This window comes from Cnephaeus nilssonii, assembly GCF_951640355.1.
Source record: "Cnephaeus nilssonii genome assembly, chromosome: 12".
Taxonomy (NCBI): domain Eukaryota; kingdom Metazoa; phylum Chordata; class Mammalia; order Chiroptera; family Vespertilionidae; genus Cnephaeus; species Cnephaeus nilssonii.
This window is the reverse complement of record NC_137083.1, coordinates 35,219,061-35,235,868: the sequence shown is the minus strand read 5'-3', so window position 1 is coordinate 35,235,868 and position 16,808 is coordinate 35,219,061. Positions and strand designations below refer to the sequence as shown.

The following is a 16,808-nucleotide window of genomic DNA, read 5'->3' as shown; positions in this document are numbered from 1 at the left end:
GTAGGTTATTTTTTTAATCTACTGGAAAGACTTACCTAATAGAAAGGGTCTCATATATCTTAACAATTTAATATGAATTTGATATTGGCTGGTCTACCAACAAAATATTTTTGAGCAGGAATTTTGAATACTTTGACTGACAACAGCCACATCTCACTGAAGGTTAACTGTGGAAGTCAAGGGTGAGAGGGATTAAGTGACTTCCCAAGGATCAAATAGCTAGTTACTGGAAAAGCCATTATTTGACCCAAGTCACCTGACAGCTCCATTACTTCACCCTGATTCAGTGCTCCATTACTTCATACTGTGAGTTACTAAATTAAAAGTAGTAAACTCAATACATGTCTAAAAAGAACAGCTGCAGAGCCAAGCATGCTGACTTTTGTAGTGCAATGTACCACTAAATTCTCCAGATAGAGCTTTATAGGTTTATTTTATTTTGCCAAATCTCTAAAAGACTTTAAAATCAGGAATCAATTATGAGAAAAGCAAATCTAGTACAGTTAGTAATTAGGATACTGAAACATCAAAAAAAAAAAATATAATCACATTCACATGTGTCATTGAAATAGCTAGAGAAGTGAAACAGTTCTCAAGAGCATCCAAAAGTCAAAGCCCAGTTTCACCTCAGCATTGATGTCTTTCAACCAACTGCCCACCTCCCTTGGAAGTCATATAAATTTCTTGTACACATCAAGAAAATATCTTCCAGCCCTAACCGGTTTGGCTCAGTGGATAGAGCATGAGCCTGCAGACTCAAGGGTCCCAGGTTTGATTCCAGCCAAGGGCATGTACCTTGGTTGCAGGCACATCCCCAGTAGGGGGTGTGCAGGAGGCAGCTGATTGATGTTTCTCTCTCATTGATGTTTCTCACCCTCCCTCTCCCTTCATCTCTGTAAAAAATCAATAAAATATATTTAAAAAAAGGAAATATCTTCCATAAATGCTATTTCTAACAGAAATATTTCATTATAGTGGTTATCAACTTCATTATACTCTCTCTAATGATCAAATTAAATATATTAACTTCTCTTGAAAAATATATCCAAAGCATAGAGCTGTATGCCAAAGTGATATATACATCTCCCACAATATCCGCACTTACCGTCAATCTGTCACCATGTAAAGAGTCCTCATCTGTGGCTCTCACTCTGTAAATGGGCTGAAATAATGGATGGTCCTCATCAATTTCTAAGGTAGCTGTGAAGCCAAAATTAACCTGTTACATAAAAAGTTAAAGTATATGATGCAATACTATTTTTTTTTGTATGGTGGGTTTCAGATAATACTTTAAGGTAGTTAAATATTTTTTTCTTATATTTATAGTTTTTCCTTTGGCTTCCTATCATCTTTTCTGCACCTACAGAGTGCTTTTTCTTACTTCCTGGATCTGTCTGTGGCAACTATAGCTTGAAGAAGAAGAGCATGAAATATATGCTGACAGACTGTCCTGTGGGGAGCCAGTGGGGGAGCCTCACAAAAGATTCTGGTGCTCCAGTTTCTAGACCTTATCAGCCATGCATGGAGGAACTTTTTCTTAGAAATATATTTGCAGACAACTCTCACATCCTTTCTTTCCATAGTCTTGACCACATGTGAAAAACCCAAACTACATATAATATGGGTGAATAGACTAGGAAAGACTCAGGGTAATTGTTTAATTTTTTTTTTCTTGTAGTGTGTGTGTGTGTGTGTGTGTGTGTGTGTGTGTGTGTGTGTGTGTTATTACAGTTCATACAGTATTCGTTTGAGAGTTTAACTTGAGTTGATTAATAAGACATGTTAAGATTTTCTATTTCTTGCATATACTTGAAGACCAAATTTATCCTATATAATAAAAGCCTAATATGCTAAGTGTCCGGTTGTCCATTCAACCAATCAAAGCGTAATATGCTAATGATATGCTAAGGCCGCTCAACCGCTTGCTATGACGTGCACTGACCACTAGGAGGCAGACGCTCCAACCTGTAGGTTAGCTTGCTGCTGGGTCCAGGCGATCAGTACTGAGCGAGATGGGCCAGACATGCCCTCAGAGTCCCTCCTGGGCTGGCCAACCTCTTGCATCCCTCCCTGACCCCGATCGTACACCGGTGGGGTCCCTTGGCCTGGCCTGTATCCTCTTCCAATCTGGGACCCCTCAGGGGATGTCAGAGATCTGGTTTTGGCCCGATCCTGCTCAATACAGGAGCTGCCCCCTGGTGGTCAGTGCACTCCCACAGGGAGAGCGCTGCTCAGCCTGAAGCCAGGCTCATGGCGGTGGTGGGAGCCTCTCCTGCCTCCACAGCAGCACTAAGGATGTCCGACTACCAGCTTAGGCCCACTGCCCAAGGGGAGCGGGCCTAGGCCTTTGTTGGACATCCCCCGAGGGCCTCACCCCGCCCCTGAGTGCAAGAATTTCGTGCACTGGGCCTCTAGTATATTATAACAAATTTAAATTTTAACAAGTTGCCCAACTATATTTATTTGATCTGTTTTCTAATGTAATTGCATTTACAATGGGTTACCAAGAGATTTGGATATAGGTGAAGAAATAAAATAATAAAGATAATGCTAGCTGCCTAGAAGCATGTTTCCCAATAATTTCTCAAAGAGCATACAGAAAAAAAGAAGAAATAGAATTCCACAAAAGCCTGCCCTCAGTGTAACTTGAAGATAGAATGTGACCAAACTTTATAATAAAGTTAAGTTTTTTTTAAGAAAAGAAACAATTTTAACAAATCCTGGCAAATAATGTCTCAAGTTTCCATCCTACCATGAGACCTTGTGTTATGCAAAGGGTAACACATAAAAGCTGTTGGGAAAAGAATAAGGGAAAGCAAACTGCAAGCCTAAGAGTGATGTAAAATTGCTGCCAGAAAGAATAAGTCAAAGTGTAAAAAAAAAAAAAAAAAAAGAATCAAAACTTCTATTATGTTGAAAGTATTATGCTTGCAAGATACGTAAGTTAAAAAAATCAAGTTTCATATCTTCCAATTTTGTTTTGTTAAAGGCAAAGACATAATTAAAATAAAAGTGATTTTAAGATAAATGTTTTTAAACAAAACAATAAATGAAGTACAATATGTGTTAGAAATACACTGGCATCTATAACTTGTCTTTGACTCACATAATCTGAAAATTGAGTTTAAATTGTTTTTCATTGTTTAACATTTAAATAAATGTCAGATTTTTGTGATACTTTTGTATAAGCCTGAACTATTTAATGCACAGAAAATTAATAGAGGAATAAGTGGATAGGACCCTCAGTGCTCTTAAGTCTCTGTTCTGTTTATTTAACTTTCTACAACAATTATTTCAAACCTTGCTCTTTTGCCCCAAATCTCTTACCCTGTCCCTTCTATCTTACTTCCCATAGGAGATCTCTCTTTTTTACTGCATAGAATAAATAGAAACTTAGGCTATGATAGCTCATCTTTTCCCATAAGATCTACAAGCCCACTAATGATAGTGTTGTAATAATCGGGTTATTTTTTAACAGGAAAGGAGTAAAGGGAAGATTAAAAAATATAGCCATGCCCTTTATACAGCTTTGCTAATTTAACACTCTCCAAATCTGTTCCCAGCTGATCCAAGGGAGAAAGGACTGGACAAAGGCTGTTTAGATGAATGCCCAACAAGGTCTGTGTGACATGGGAAGTGCTTACCTGGCTGTCAATCACATCTGGGAGTGAGTCAGTGGCCAGAACAGGTGTGGCCACTGCAAGGGCTTGAAAACTAAATATTTAAACTTCTAAGCAAAGGAAGTTCTCTTTCTTGGCTCTTGCTCTCCTGCCTGCCTGCACTCCTGTGACTCCTGTTGCAGGGGGCAGGCTCCCCTGCATGTGCCCATGAAGCTCTCTGCTGTGCGGGGCCCACATAATGGACTGATGGGCTTTAATTAGCCTGACTGCTGAACTGGACCCGGCTGCAATATGGAAGAGAAGCTCTGGAGGATGGCTTTCCTTTTGGCTTCGCCGAATCCACAGCTGTTCCTTTTTCAGGACTTGTTTAAAGGGCATGGGACTTTACAACCGGAGGAATGTAACTCCATGCAAATAAAGTCTTCTACCCATACCTCATTCTCCAGTGGAGGCTTCTGAAAGTGCTCATTTCAGCAGCTCCCCAAGAACCCCTCTCCCACTCACAATGGAGGAATCCCACTCGTGCACTCCTCCGATAGCACCAACATCTGAACCTTTTCCCCTCCCCTTATAGTGAACAGAGAGAAATTCATTAATGATAATACCTGTCCATTAGAAGGTGTCTCCTCTTCCACTTTCTCAGGAACTTGACTCTAACTTTATTTTTCATTTTCAAAATACTCCCTCATTACTGTCTAATTTCCATTAGCATGTCCATTAAAAAAAAAAAAAAAAAGAAAAAGGAAAAGAAGTACTTGACCTCAAGCAAATTTTAACTATGGCCCTGTCTATATCCTGCTCTTCAAGGCGGGAGTTTTGTATATTTCTTTACCTCCCCGTAAGTCTTTAGTTCACTCTGCTAGAAGTTTTGCCCCCACTACAAACACTGAAGCTTCTCAAAGTCATCAAAGGCCTTTTCCATACTTAGTGTCCATCTTAACTTTTCTTTGGTGTTTACACAGTTGACTATTGCTTTTTCTCTTGGCACAAAAAGATCATTGCAAATCTAGAGGATTTGCTCTAAAACTTCTGAGTACCTCTAAAAATATTGCCTGGGAAAATAAAACTTGGCAAGCTTCCTAGACATCCATTAAGTCTTCAAATCAGACAAAATCCTCATGATTGCTTTTCAAATAGTTTTTTAAAATATATTTTTATTAATTTCAGAGAGGAAGGGAGAGGGAGAGAGAGCTAGAAACAGCAATGATTAGAATCATTGATCACCCGCCTCCTATAGACCGCCCCCACTAGGGATCGAGCCCGCAACCCAGGCATGTGCCCTTGACTGGAATAGCTGATGCTCTATCCACCGAGCCAAACCAGCTAGGGCGGCTTTTCAAATCTTAATCAACAATTTAACAATCTTCTGTCTCTGTTATTCAACAACCTATTCTGCCATCCCTGAGTGCACACTTTTACCACTTCGTATCCTGGACAAGATGACACTGGGGATGGAAAACAAGGACTCAAGGGTCCTCAGTATGACACAGAAGGGAGCTTGGAGCCCAGGAGAGCTTGGAGAGGTTGCTCAAAGTATTACCCCTTGATCAAGAGAAAAAGACAAACAACAACAAAAACGATGCAGGTATTCTAGTTACTTATGCACATTGAAAGCCAATATCATTATTGAACAAGTGTACATATGTCTGTGTGTACATTTGCTTTAAAAAAATAACTGTACATGGTTATCAAAGATTATTGCCTTTAACAGTGAATATTAGAAAAAATAATACTTTTGCATTAAAATAATAAACATTACATTTCTGTTTGTAATCAATGTCCCTTTTTAATTTAATGAATGTGATATTTTAGCACAGTATAATAGAGATGCATGTAGAAAAATCCTAGTTTATTTTTATAATCAATTTAAAAGATACTTAATATGGCAGCTAAATGAATAATTGGTTTGGGTTTATATGGTCCAAATTTCAAAATAATTTTTAAGTTCTTTTATATATAGTTTTTTTAAAAAATTATTATTGATGACTTTTTCAAATCAAGGGATAATAATGAATTCTTTCAAATACTATATTTGAATACCAATGATAAAGAAAATTTATTTCAGGCACACACTCAAATAACCTGGGACCCTTACTTCACTAGCACTTTTTCAGAGATTAGAAAGTACCATCTGAAAGGAGAAAATTTAAAGCTTCATGAAACTTGGAATTTTCTAAATATAAAAATTAAAGTGTAAAGATTGATATATAAATGTTTATATGATAGCTGAGATTGATAAATGCTTAATTGATTCCACCTAAACTTAGATACCATCTCTCTCTTACTTTCTTCTTCATGTATCTTCAGCCACCAAGTCAACTGTATTCTCCCCATTTGTTTGTAACATTACCCCAAAGTCTTCCTTTAAACCAAATATACCAGACAAAACTCTCTTAATCCAATATAGTTTTGCCATTGCTTTCTCTCCATTTTACATGCTAATTTCCTAAAAAAATGTTTTTTATTTTCACAATCTCAGTCCTAAGTCTGCTTCTCTCTGGCTTCTACTCCTGTAAGACCAATAAAATAGTTCTCAGTAGGCTCATTAGTTATCACTATCCCCATATCACTAACTAAATGCAATGAACATTTTAATACCTCATCTTACTTGATTCTAGAATTCAAGTCTACTAACCACTAGCACTCTCTTTCAACACTCTTCCTTTGCCATTCAGGATATAACTCTTTTTTTTTTTCCACCACCAGTTTAGCTGTTCCTTAATCTCCTTGGCAGGCTGAGTTTCTTCCTCACATCATTGAGGGTAGGAGTTCCTCAAAGTTTGGCCCTATGCCCTCCTTTCTTCTAATTCTCTACTCACTAGCTGAATAATCTCATCCAAATCCATGGTTTCAATTACAAAACATTTATAACCCTAGGCAAGACCTCTGAGCTCAACTGCTTACTTAAATCTCTCCTTTGAATAACAAAGACATATCAAACACAAGATGTTCAAAAATGGACTCATAATTTTTTTCTCCAAATTTGGTCTATTTCTAGATAGCTTAACTGAGTATCTCCAAACCACTTATATAAATCAGAAATCTCCATCTTCTGCTTTTCCTTATATTAATTTAATAGTAGGTTCATTTACTATTTAAGTATCTCCATACTATTCTTTTATCTTTATCTCCATAACCTTCCTAGGTCAAACTATATGATTCCTTGCCTGGATTACTGAAATAACCTGACAATTACTCTTCCTCTCCCTATTCCATGGGTCTTCAAACTACCACCAACAAGCCAAATCTAGATTGCTGCCTGTTTCTATATGGTTTTTAAGCTAAAAATGGTTTTTATATTTATAAATGGTAAAAAAAATCAAAAGAAAGAATAATATTTTGTGAGATTTAATTTACATGAAATTCAAATTTCAGTGTTTATAAAGTGTAGCAGAAAACATACATATGTAAACCCACTTGTGCATATTGTCTATTGCTGCATTCTTAGTATGGTGGCAGTTTAGTAATAGAGATAGAGACCATATAGGGTGCTCTTGTTATTTCACATACTGTAAATTGCATTAATCCAGTCATAACAGGATTGTGAGTAGTTATTACTTATTGCCAGGCCTACCTATCATGCATGTTATTATGTATTACCATCCCTATCATGGCTAAACAAAAAGAGAAATGTGAATTTTGAATGCTGCACTTTTAAAGCATGACTGAGTGTGGATTACTCGGTATTGGATTATGTGGCAAAGCATTGTGTTTTTGATAAAAAGTCACTGTAGGTGTCATAAAGGAACATGATGAACATAAGAATTATAAGACTAAGAACTCATCACAATATTCCCTTTTGGCAGGAGAACAATGGTCAGGGGGAAAAATTAATGATAAATGAGTTTATTCACAAAAATAAATTTAAATTAGGCTACAACAAAAATAAGATTCTAAGTGGCTCATTTCTTAGCCAACAAGGAAAACTATTTACTGATACCTCTATTACAAAATTATAACCAATTGTTAACATTATTATATTTTTAAAATTTTGTCAAAAAATTATATAAACTTTTCTCCTACATTGCTATATAAGTACTGCATAAATAATACCTTTGATTTTGCCTTTTAGCCTTCAAAACTCAAAATATTTGCTATCTGGCTCTTTACAATATCTCCTCTAAGTTTGTTTCCTTCAAATCTTGCTCTACTCTCAACCAGATGAATCTATTGAAAATATTTAACTGCTTAAAATATTTAAGAGGATTACCACACCCTTAGGGCAAAGACCAACATTCTTAAAATACCCATATTTTCTTTCAACAATTATTTTTAATTATATTACTTACATAGTGCTCCCTCCTTTGCAATCATGGTAGACGTTCCAATTTTCTTACATTTTATACTACCTCTAGGCATTTGTACATAGAATTCCTTCTACATGAAACACTGTTCCCTCTCTTCTTGCTTATTTACTAAGATAAGAGTTTGGACCTAAAATATTGTCAGTTCTTTAGAGGAAGTTTCCCTTATGTCCCTGACTTGGTCAACTCCCATACACAAACACACACATTATTTACTTTTATAGTATGAAAATACCCTTTGAACCTCAAGGGTATTAAAGTCAATTATTCTTTGTGACATTTTCATAAGTAAATATTTAAATTTATGTACTAAGTTGTCAAAACCTTTTATTTTTCTCTCTACTGCCCCGCATATTTTACAATAGAAGAATCTCTATTGCTGTTTTTAATTTATTTGCTCTCTAATCTCTTAATTGCAGAGTGAGAATTTCTATCTGGCAAATATATTTTTTCCAAATAGTTCTATAGAGATATTATATGTATTCTTATATACATGAATAGCTGCAAATATTTTGGTATATTTATATAAACACACATTACAGTATATACATACTAAAAATCACTAGAGTTTCCAACTAGAGACATGTGCCTGGTCTCATTCATTATAGATAGCTGTTAAAAGTAAATTATAAGAAAATGATGTATCATACCTGAGCCATTAGAAAACTGGGGGTCAGCAGTACAGTCTGGAGGTTCCGGAACATTAATGATATTAATGGTCAAAACATGTCTCACAAGTCCTCCAGTATCAACTATCAATAGAAACCTTCTAGGATCAGTTTCATAATTAAACATTTTGGTAGAAGTGATTACCCCAGAATCTAGTAAACAGATAATTCATGAATTATAATTCACATAAATATATAGAAACATATTTTTTGAGTCTTGAAAGATTTTAGAATTACCCATTTTTATTTTTTGCTACCTCACAAGAGAATATTTAAAATATGAAAATAAATAACAAACACTAATAGTTGACTTATTTTTTAATGTCTGTTTAAACCTATTTTAAGTAAACTGTATTTTGTTTTCAAACATTTTCATTAAAAACCATTTCCAAAGATTAGAGACTATATGTGACAAACATCATATTGTGATCACAATACATATCTAATTTTTATTAACAGTAAAAAAAAAATAGTTGTTTGTTTATATCCAAATTCATTAGTTATTGTGAGTTTACCTGAAATCATATAATAGGTTTAGTATAATTTTGAGCAGACAGCTTACTACAAAGATGTCTTTGTTATCAAAGGAGGCATGGCACCTCCAAAAAGGTACTTTTATATGCCATTTACTGTAAAAGCGGACAATTCCCTGCTGGGCTAGCCTAAGACCTGGATGTAAAATAATTAACTCTTTTAAGTAAAGACAAGAAAAGGAAGTATAGGTAAAGGGGAGAATAACACAGATACTAATAAAAATAATATTTTATTGTATAGTAAAATTGTGGGCATTTTTAAAGATAGTCATCAATTTCTAGCAAAAATATCTTTTAAAATTAATGAAATATTTGTGATATTCTTGGAAACCTCTGAGTCACAAAAGCTATTTTATTAGAGGGAGCAAAGATTATCCTTAATTCTGGGAAAATCACTCTTCTCTATAGGCAACTCTTTTAAAAACATTTACTAACCAATCTTAGCTAATGGATTCAATATAGACAAAAAAGTTTCTCTGTAACAAATAAGATTTACTTTAAAATTTTGCAACACTTAAAAAAAAGTATATTGAATAAATGCCTAGCTAGTGTGGCTAAGTGGTTGAGCATCAACCCCTGAACAGTTTAATTCCTGTCACATGTCCAGGTTGCTAGCTCAATCCCCAGTGGCGGATGTTCAGGAGACAGCTGATTGATGATTCTCTCTCACTGATGTTTTTTTTTTTTTTCCCTCTCTCTCCCTCTGCCTTCCTCTCTGAAATCAATTAAAAAACAGTTAAAAATAAAAGGTGCCAGGGTTCTTATCCCAGCATTACGGAGGGGTGCAGCAATCTGGAGAAAGGAGCTGCTATGTAGATTCAATAAGGAGCCCAAAGATGAAAGATAGTTTTGAAAGGCATTGGGGGTCAGAGGAGCTTCAGCTAAAAGAGCTAAAGACTACCCCTTGACTCAGGATCCTGTGCTATTTTATTAACACAAATTGTCCTAAGGCAAGGTGGAGATAATAAACTTCAAAGGGTAGGGTTTACAGAAGCATTGTCAGATTGGGGAATAGCCTACAGCTGTTCAGGTGTTTGACCAACAGGAGGTAATAACGTGCAGATTAAGATGCCCTGAGCTGTCTGGCAGCAAACGATTATACTATTCAGGTTTGTGGGAGATGCTTTTTAGCCATTCCAACAGGTAAACTACATATGTGGCTCAGCCCTTGTTGAGCCCCCCAAGCTTCATCAACCTTTTGATGAAACTCTTATAATTATGACATGTTGGAATTGGTTCCCGGCAAAAGGTTTAAAAAATTATATTGAATGATTCATCAAGCAAACTCATAACAAGAAACAAGAACAACCCAATATTGAACGTCTTTCTAATTGAAGCAGAGCTTGTATATCCCTTCCCAAATAGGACAATAAACAATCTCAAAGTGTAGTATTGGATCAAACCTAGAGGGAATATTAATAGGTTCAACCACTGGGTGGTTATTATAATGTTTTCTAATAGGTCTCTTCCAGTCAGATTAATGGGACTAAAACTTCATTGAGTAGTCCTGTGAGTCTCCCTTGACCCCTCTATCCAAGCAAAATATTTTTAGCCCTCATCTTTGGTGTCAAGGATACAAGGGAAGAAGAGTCCCAGTGTTAAGTCTTGCCAATGTATTAAATAACTTGTGGTTTAATAGAATCAGTTGGATTCATGAGGGGCTAGAATTTGATAGACAGGTTTCAGAAGTTGTCATGCACTTTCCTTTGAAATAGATGTGAAAACTTTTGGAATTCAGCCTTATCAGTGAACTCAAGCAAAACTAGAAAAATAATTAATCCAATTCACAGAATTATGAAAAAAATAAAATCATCATTTTAAGCAGTTATATTTTGGAATGGTTTGTTATGAAGCTTCAAAAGACTTCATATAGGGGGGCATGTAGATTTGAGGAGTTGGGAGAAGAATTAGAAACACAATCACGAACTTGTAATGGAGGAACGTGCACACAGATACGTAATCATGACGTAAAACAATTGAAGAAGGCATAGTCATTTTGCTTAAGAAATTCAACTAGAGGGGAAAAAATTGATAAAGAGTGATTTAAAAATACTAAGAAGGACATTTTACCTAACATTGGAAGGAGGATGGATGCTAAAATTACTTCCCAGAGGGAATTATTTCTGACTATTGCTTGATAATGTGAAGGAGTTGGCCAGGTGGAGAGGAATAAAGGAGAAAAAAAGACATGATCTTTGCAGAGGCCCACAGAGAGAAGAGATTTTAGGTGAGTAGGGGATTTGAAGTGAGATTGGAGAAAATTTAAAATAGCCAAGTTGGCAAATTAAAAAGACATATAACTAGAGAAATTTTGAAGGATTACCAGAAAGTATATTGGGCCAAGTGCAATTTAGGGTTAATATATTGGTTTATGTGATTTCTTTGACAATACTCATCAGCCCAGGTATAATAGACAACATCAACTATTTGATCTATTTCATGTTGGAGTTTTGTTAGGTAAAATTTATAGAGCAACAATCAAATTATCTGAGGATATTGTCAAAGAAGGGTTGAAAGATAGGTCATAATACTGGATAGAGAAGAAAAGAGAAGAGGTCAATGATAGAAAAAAAAAAATCAATGAATTTGTGGCCTTCATGATATCGACAAAACAGCATAGTAGGGAAAAATGAAATAAAAAAAGCTAAAGAAAGTGTAGGAGTGAGAGGTCTGAGATTAATAGTAGAGAAGAAGAATTGTTCTAGGTACTGATGAGGTTCTGGTTGCAGCCATGAGAGTGTGTGGATGAAAGTAGATTTTAAAGTCACAGGGATTTAGGGATGGAAATTGACACTAGGTAAAGTAGAGGGATTGAACATGCTGGATGGGCCATTATGTGAATACTGAAGTAACCTAAGAAATGGTGGCAGAACTGAGATAGGGAAAAACACTATAAATAATATATTCAAGTCCCCAGGGCTAGAGAGGGAGTGATTGGCATGTTTTGTAAGGAACCAAATATCCTCAAAATGAGTAAGGGGATCAGAGTAATAGTAACGGATCAGCTTGGGGAGTCAGAAGAATGCCGACTTCCCACAAATTAACTGATCCAGAGATATGAGATGTGTGGGTGAATGAGTAACATCAGCTTGAGGCATGCTGTGGTTATTCCACACTACAACAAATTTTAATTAAAGTAAGAGGTAGAGAAATGCCACAAGAGAGGTTTGCTTGTTTACGTATGTGTTTGCCACATAATGGGGATTTCATAGACTATAATTGAAAGATACAAGAATGCAACAAGAATGTGAGATTAGGTTATGGGAGAGGAAGCTTGGAATAGTATAAAGATGAGAAGAGACAAGAGGGTAAATATATATTTGCAGGAGCTTTAATCTTAGGCAATTATCAAGGGTAACAAATATATGAGAAACAGGGAATTTAAGTGGGTACAAATTCTTCATATAATTAGATTCAGACATTTTCACATTATTAAGGAAGCGGTGTGCAAAGAGAACGGGGGGTTCTTCTGGGATTTGGGCCAAGGTCTGTGGTATCACTCCCAGCAGACCTCAAATAGAAAAAAAAAAAAAAAGTCTTAGGTCCAAAAGGCAGCAATGAGAGAGCCTGAGGAGGTAGATATTATTGCTGTCTGACCACAAGGAATCAGAAACTCTCCCATCAAAGGAAGGTTTCCAGTATCTTGACCCTTCTTGTGAGGTAACAGAGGGTCTAGGGTTGCTAGGATATTTGGAATTTGGAGATTTAGGGTATAGTCCTAGTCCCTGAGAGGAAAGGCAGCAAGTGAGTTAGCTGAGCTTGGAATTGACTTCTGAGGAAAGGGGTTGGGTTTGTTCTGAGTGTGGGACTGTGCTGAACCACAAGCCAAGTGTTCAAGTGAAGCAACAGTGGGCAGAAAATGAGACAAAATACTGTCTATTCTTGTTTGCAAAACCATTTTGTTTAATTTGCAAAAATTATGTTGGACAATATTTTAACGTTTCCTAAGCATAACACACACAGCAATACATAAACACTATGATGGCTATCTGAACCATGGACAAAAGTTATGCTATCTTAGGTCTTAGCTTAGAATGAACATCTAATTATATACACCCATAGAAATCATAATCTGAGCAGAAAGCACCCACGTAAGAAAATAGGTGGACTCTATTTCAGAGGAATTCAGAAACACATTTGTGCTTGTAACTGGATTTGATTGGATTATTGATTGTTAAAACAAAGCTTTTTGAATTTTGGTTTTAACTGAAATATGCTATTGCTTTTTTCCTTTAAACCTACTGAGGCCCTGCTGTGCAAACCACCTGGTTAGACACAGGGTGCTTTGGGGAACACATATTCCCTGTTCGAACTGACTAATTTATTCTTCTTTTGCACAAAAATTTTAATTCCCTTGACCAGTTTCATGAATTTTCTATTTTAATTTATTGATCATTTGAGTCAAGTTGTTTTGCATATTCACATAAGCTATATTTTTCATGTAAATTTGTTGCATTATGCTTATTATTTTTTTGACGTTAGTACAAAAATATATATTCTGGATCATCTTTCCTATTATTGAAAAACATTTATTTTGCTAAAAGGAATAGGGTGACTCTCATGCCAAATTCATGCACAATAATTTTTCTTTTTTCAAGAAACATTTGTAGCAATGTTGGGATATCAGGAATGTGGAGTAGGGTAGTAATGGGAAAGTCCTTTAGAAATTGTTTATATAACTACCTGCAATAGGTTTTAATCCAGAAATACAATATAATGGTTAGTTTTAATTTAGATATTTTTTAAAGTATGAATCTTAAAAGTAATAAGGATAAAATTAAAATGTCAACATGTATTTACTTGCATCAATGATAAAGTCCTTTGTTTTATTCAGAAAGTGGTAGGCATCTGCTTTTCCAACAACATCCTTATCATAAGCTCGACTTAGTTGAGTACCAGGAAGCATGTTTTCAAGCAAATTTATTGGGTTAATTAATAGCTGAATTTCTGCTGCAGTGTATGAAAGTACTGAGGAAATAACACAGGGAGACTTTTAAGTAAAACCAAGTTAAAATATAAAAATGAACAGCTTTATTAATAATTATTCCATATATTTGTCCTTATAAGTTACATTTACAGGTTTTTGTGATTTGGGGGGAAAAAAACTTTCATCTAAAACCAAGTCAATATTTTTCCTTTAACTCATATTTCAATATTCTTTGTATGTTAAACAGAACAAATTTGAAAGAAAGAACAAATTGAGATCTCAGATTTCCTACATCTTTATTTCATTCCTTCATGAACAACTTCTATGTAGAATGGTTATTTCAGTTAAAAGCCAGTTTCATTAATTTCTTCCTTTACTGTATTGATCATTTCAGTCAAATTGTTTTGCATGCTCACATAAGTTATATTTTTCATGTAAAAGTTTGTTGTATTATAATTTAAAATGCTAGCTGAAAGAAATCAGTGAAGCCTACTTTCTGCATTTATTTACTTATTTTCATTGCTTTTCTTTTTATTAGAAAGAAAAGAGGCTCTGTTTTTGGTTAAGTTGTGACTCATTGTAAATTGTGTTATGCTGTACCTCTAAAGCAGAAAGCAGAAATAGGCATAGCCTATAACTCACTCCCAGAGTATGTAGTTTGACTGAAAGGAAATATAAATTACATTAAAAAGCCCAATATTTAAAAATAGCCCTATATTAATAAATAATACTTGTATGACATTTTGTTATAAATGAAGATTTTTTTATATAGCAAATTACTTTAAGAAGACCCCAAAGGGGGAAAAAAACACACCAAAAGTAAAATTCTGTTTGAAGTAATCCAAGATTAAGTAATGAGCTTTTGTTCTGTATTTAAACACACAAATGTGCCCCCATAAAGAAACTGAGAATGAGAGAAGAATATTCCATGAGTAAAAAAATATCTCAACAGGAATTCAAATTCCTTAATTAACAGGTAAACTTAAGTTTCTTAAAAGCAATGAAAACATCAAAAGTTAAACAAACCTGTGCATATTAGTAAAATCTTGAAGGTGTTCATATCTACATCAGCTTTCCTACTGTCCATGGCAATGTCTACTAACAGATGCATGGCTTTGGCTATATATACAAATGTAATGTTTATTATAATTAAGCCAACAGGTCAACAAATTGTTACTCAACATTGAACCCAATCATTTTATTCTGTTTAGTGAGTGATTGTGCACATAGGTCATATTTCAGTTTCTGTGTCTGTTTCCCATATTTGTCAGGTGAGAGGATTATCAGCAAAGCCAAGATCATTATATAACATCAATTTAAATTATAAGTATTTAGAGTTGAGTAGGGTGTCCTATGGAGAACTTTAGGCAAGTAATCCAGGTGATTTGCTCTTTACTAGTAATCCTTGTTTACCTAACAAAAGGTTCTATAATAGGATAAGGAGTTATTTTTAACAGGATACTCCATATGTACTTGCAAACCCACAGTGTTCTTTCTTTTTTTTTTTTTTTTTTCTGCTAAAAGCTTTATTGTTTCATTTGGTCCAGTGCATGGGAGAGGGCTTCAGGGTGGTTACAAGAGTGGCTAGTAGTTTCAGGGAGACGCTCAGGTAAAAGCCAGACCCCAGGGGAATGCAGAGGGCCCTCAAAGGCCTCTGGGCCCCTGAGGCTCCTGGTGGAGCTTGAGGGTAAGCCTTTCGAAGAGATACTCACCCAGCCCAGCCTGGGGCCAGCAGCCTGCGGATGTTAGTCAGGTGTCGCCCATCTTCTTGATGAGTTTCACCTCCTCACCCGGAAGTGGTTCTCCAGGAAGCCACAGGATGAGGGTCTGCGCCGGGAGAACCCAGGGCCTGCAGCTCCACAAGGACCTGGGTCAGGTGCCTCTCCAAGGCCAGGGCGGCTCCCATGGCACCCTGAGTTTCGCCCACTCACCTTGGGGAGGCTTCAGCACGTCCTGGAAGAGAAGGCGGCCACCGCACTGGTTTTGCATCTTTAAGAGACACTCAGCACCCTCGGGCTTCTTCTCTGCCAACTCGTGATAGAAGCTGCCCGCCCCCTCCAGAGCCACATCCTCGATGGAGGTGGAAATAGAAGCCCAGAGAGAGGTAGGTTTGGGAGGCCCACAGTGCAGGCTGTCCAGGGGGTTGACCGAAGCCTCCACCTTGGTGGAATAATTCTGACGGGTTTGGGAGCTCATGGTTGTTCAGCAATAAGGAGTGAAGGTAGAAGAAAAACAAAACAAAACGGTGTGTTGGCTGGTCTCGGAGGTGGTTCTGAAGGTGGTGACTGGATAAGACGCAGGAGAGTGGCCTGAGGCTGGAAGAAGGAGCATCCCTGAATCTGTTCTGTCCAAACACTGTTGACGCAAGAGACAGATCTGGGACCACCGAGGGCACTGCCAGTCAACACATATTTCTGAGTGTCACTAACTAGGCATTCACTACTTGGTGAAGACTAAGGAGCTTCAGAGGTGAGCACAAGCTATTCTTAGGTAGCTCATAACCTAGCAAAGATAATGAATAGATTTTAAAAAACTATACCAGTTGTCTAAATGTACCACGGCTTTTTAATCCCTTCATCTATTGATGGGCACTTGGGCTGTTTCCAGATCATAGCTATGGTAATTAACGCTGCTATGAACATAGGGGTGCATATATTCTTTCTGATTGGTGTTTCGGGATTCTTAGGACATATTCCTAGAACCAAAGAACTTATATACTTATATGCACAGCCCACAGACACAGACAATATTGGGGT

The 16,808-nt window shown here is 36.3% G+C and overlaps 1 protein-coding gene across 1 annotated transcript in view; it reads right to left on the bottom strand.

Annotated features, from left to right (window-relative positions):
- Nucleotides 1-16,248, bottom strand: part of LOC307107858 (cadherin-related family member 4-like) — a gene marked incomplete at both ends in the record, with an annotated part of 92,522 nt that extends 76,274 nt beyond the window's left edge. The window contains 4 exons of the mRNA XM_079785369.1: nt 1,106-1,200; nt 8,575-8,745; nt 13,926-14,093; nt 15,984-16,248. Coding sequence (XP_079641495.1) covers nt 1,106-1,200; nt 8,575-8,745; nt 13,926-14,093; nt 15,984-16,248 — 699 coding nt within the window. The remainder of the gene's footprint in view (nt 1-1,105; nt 1,201-8,574; nt 8,746-13,925; nt 14,094-15,983) is intronic.
- Between the last annotated feature and the right edge of the window lie 560 nt (nt 16,249-16,808).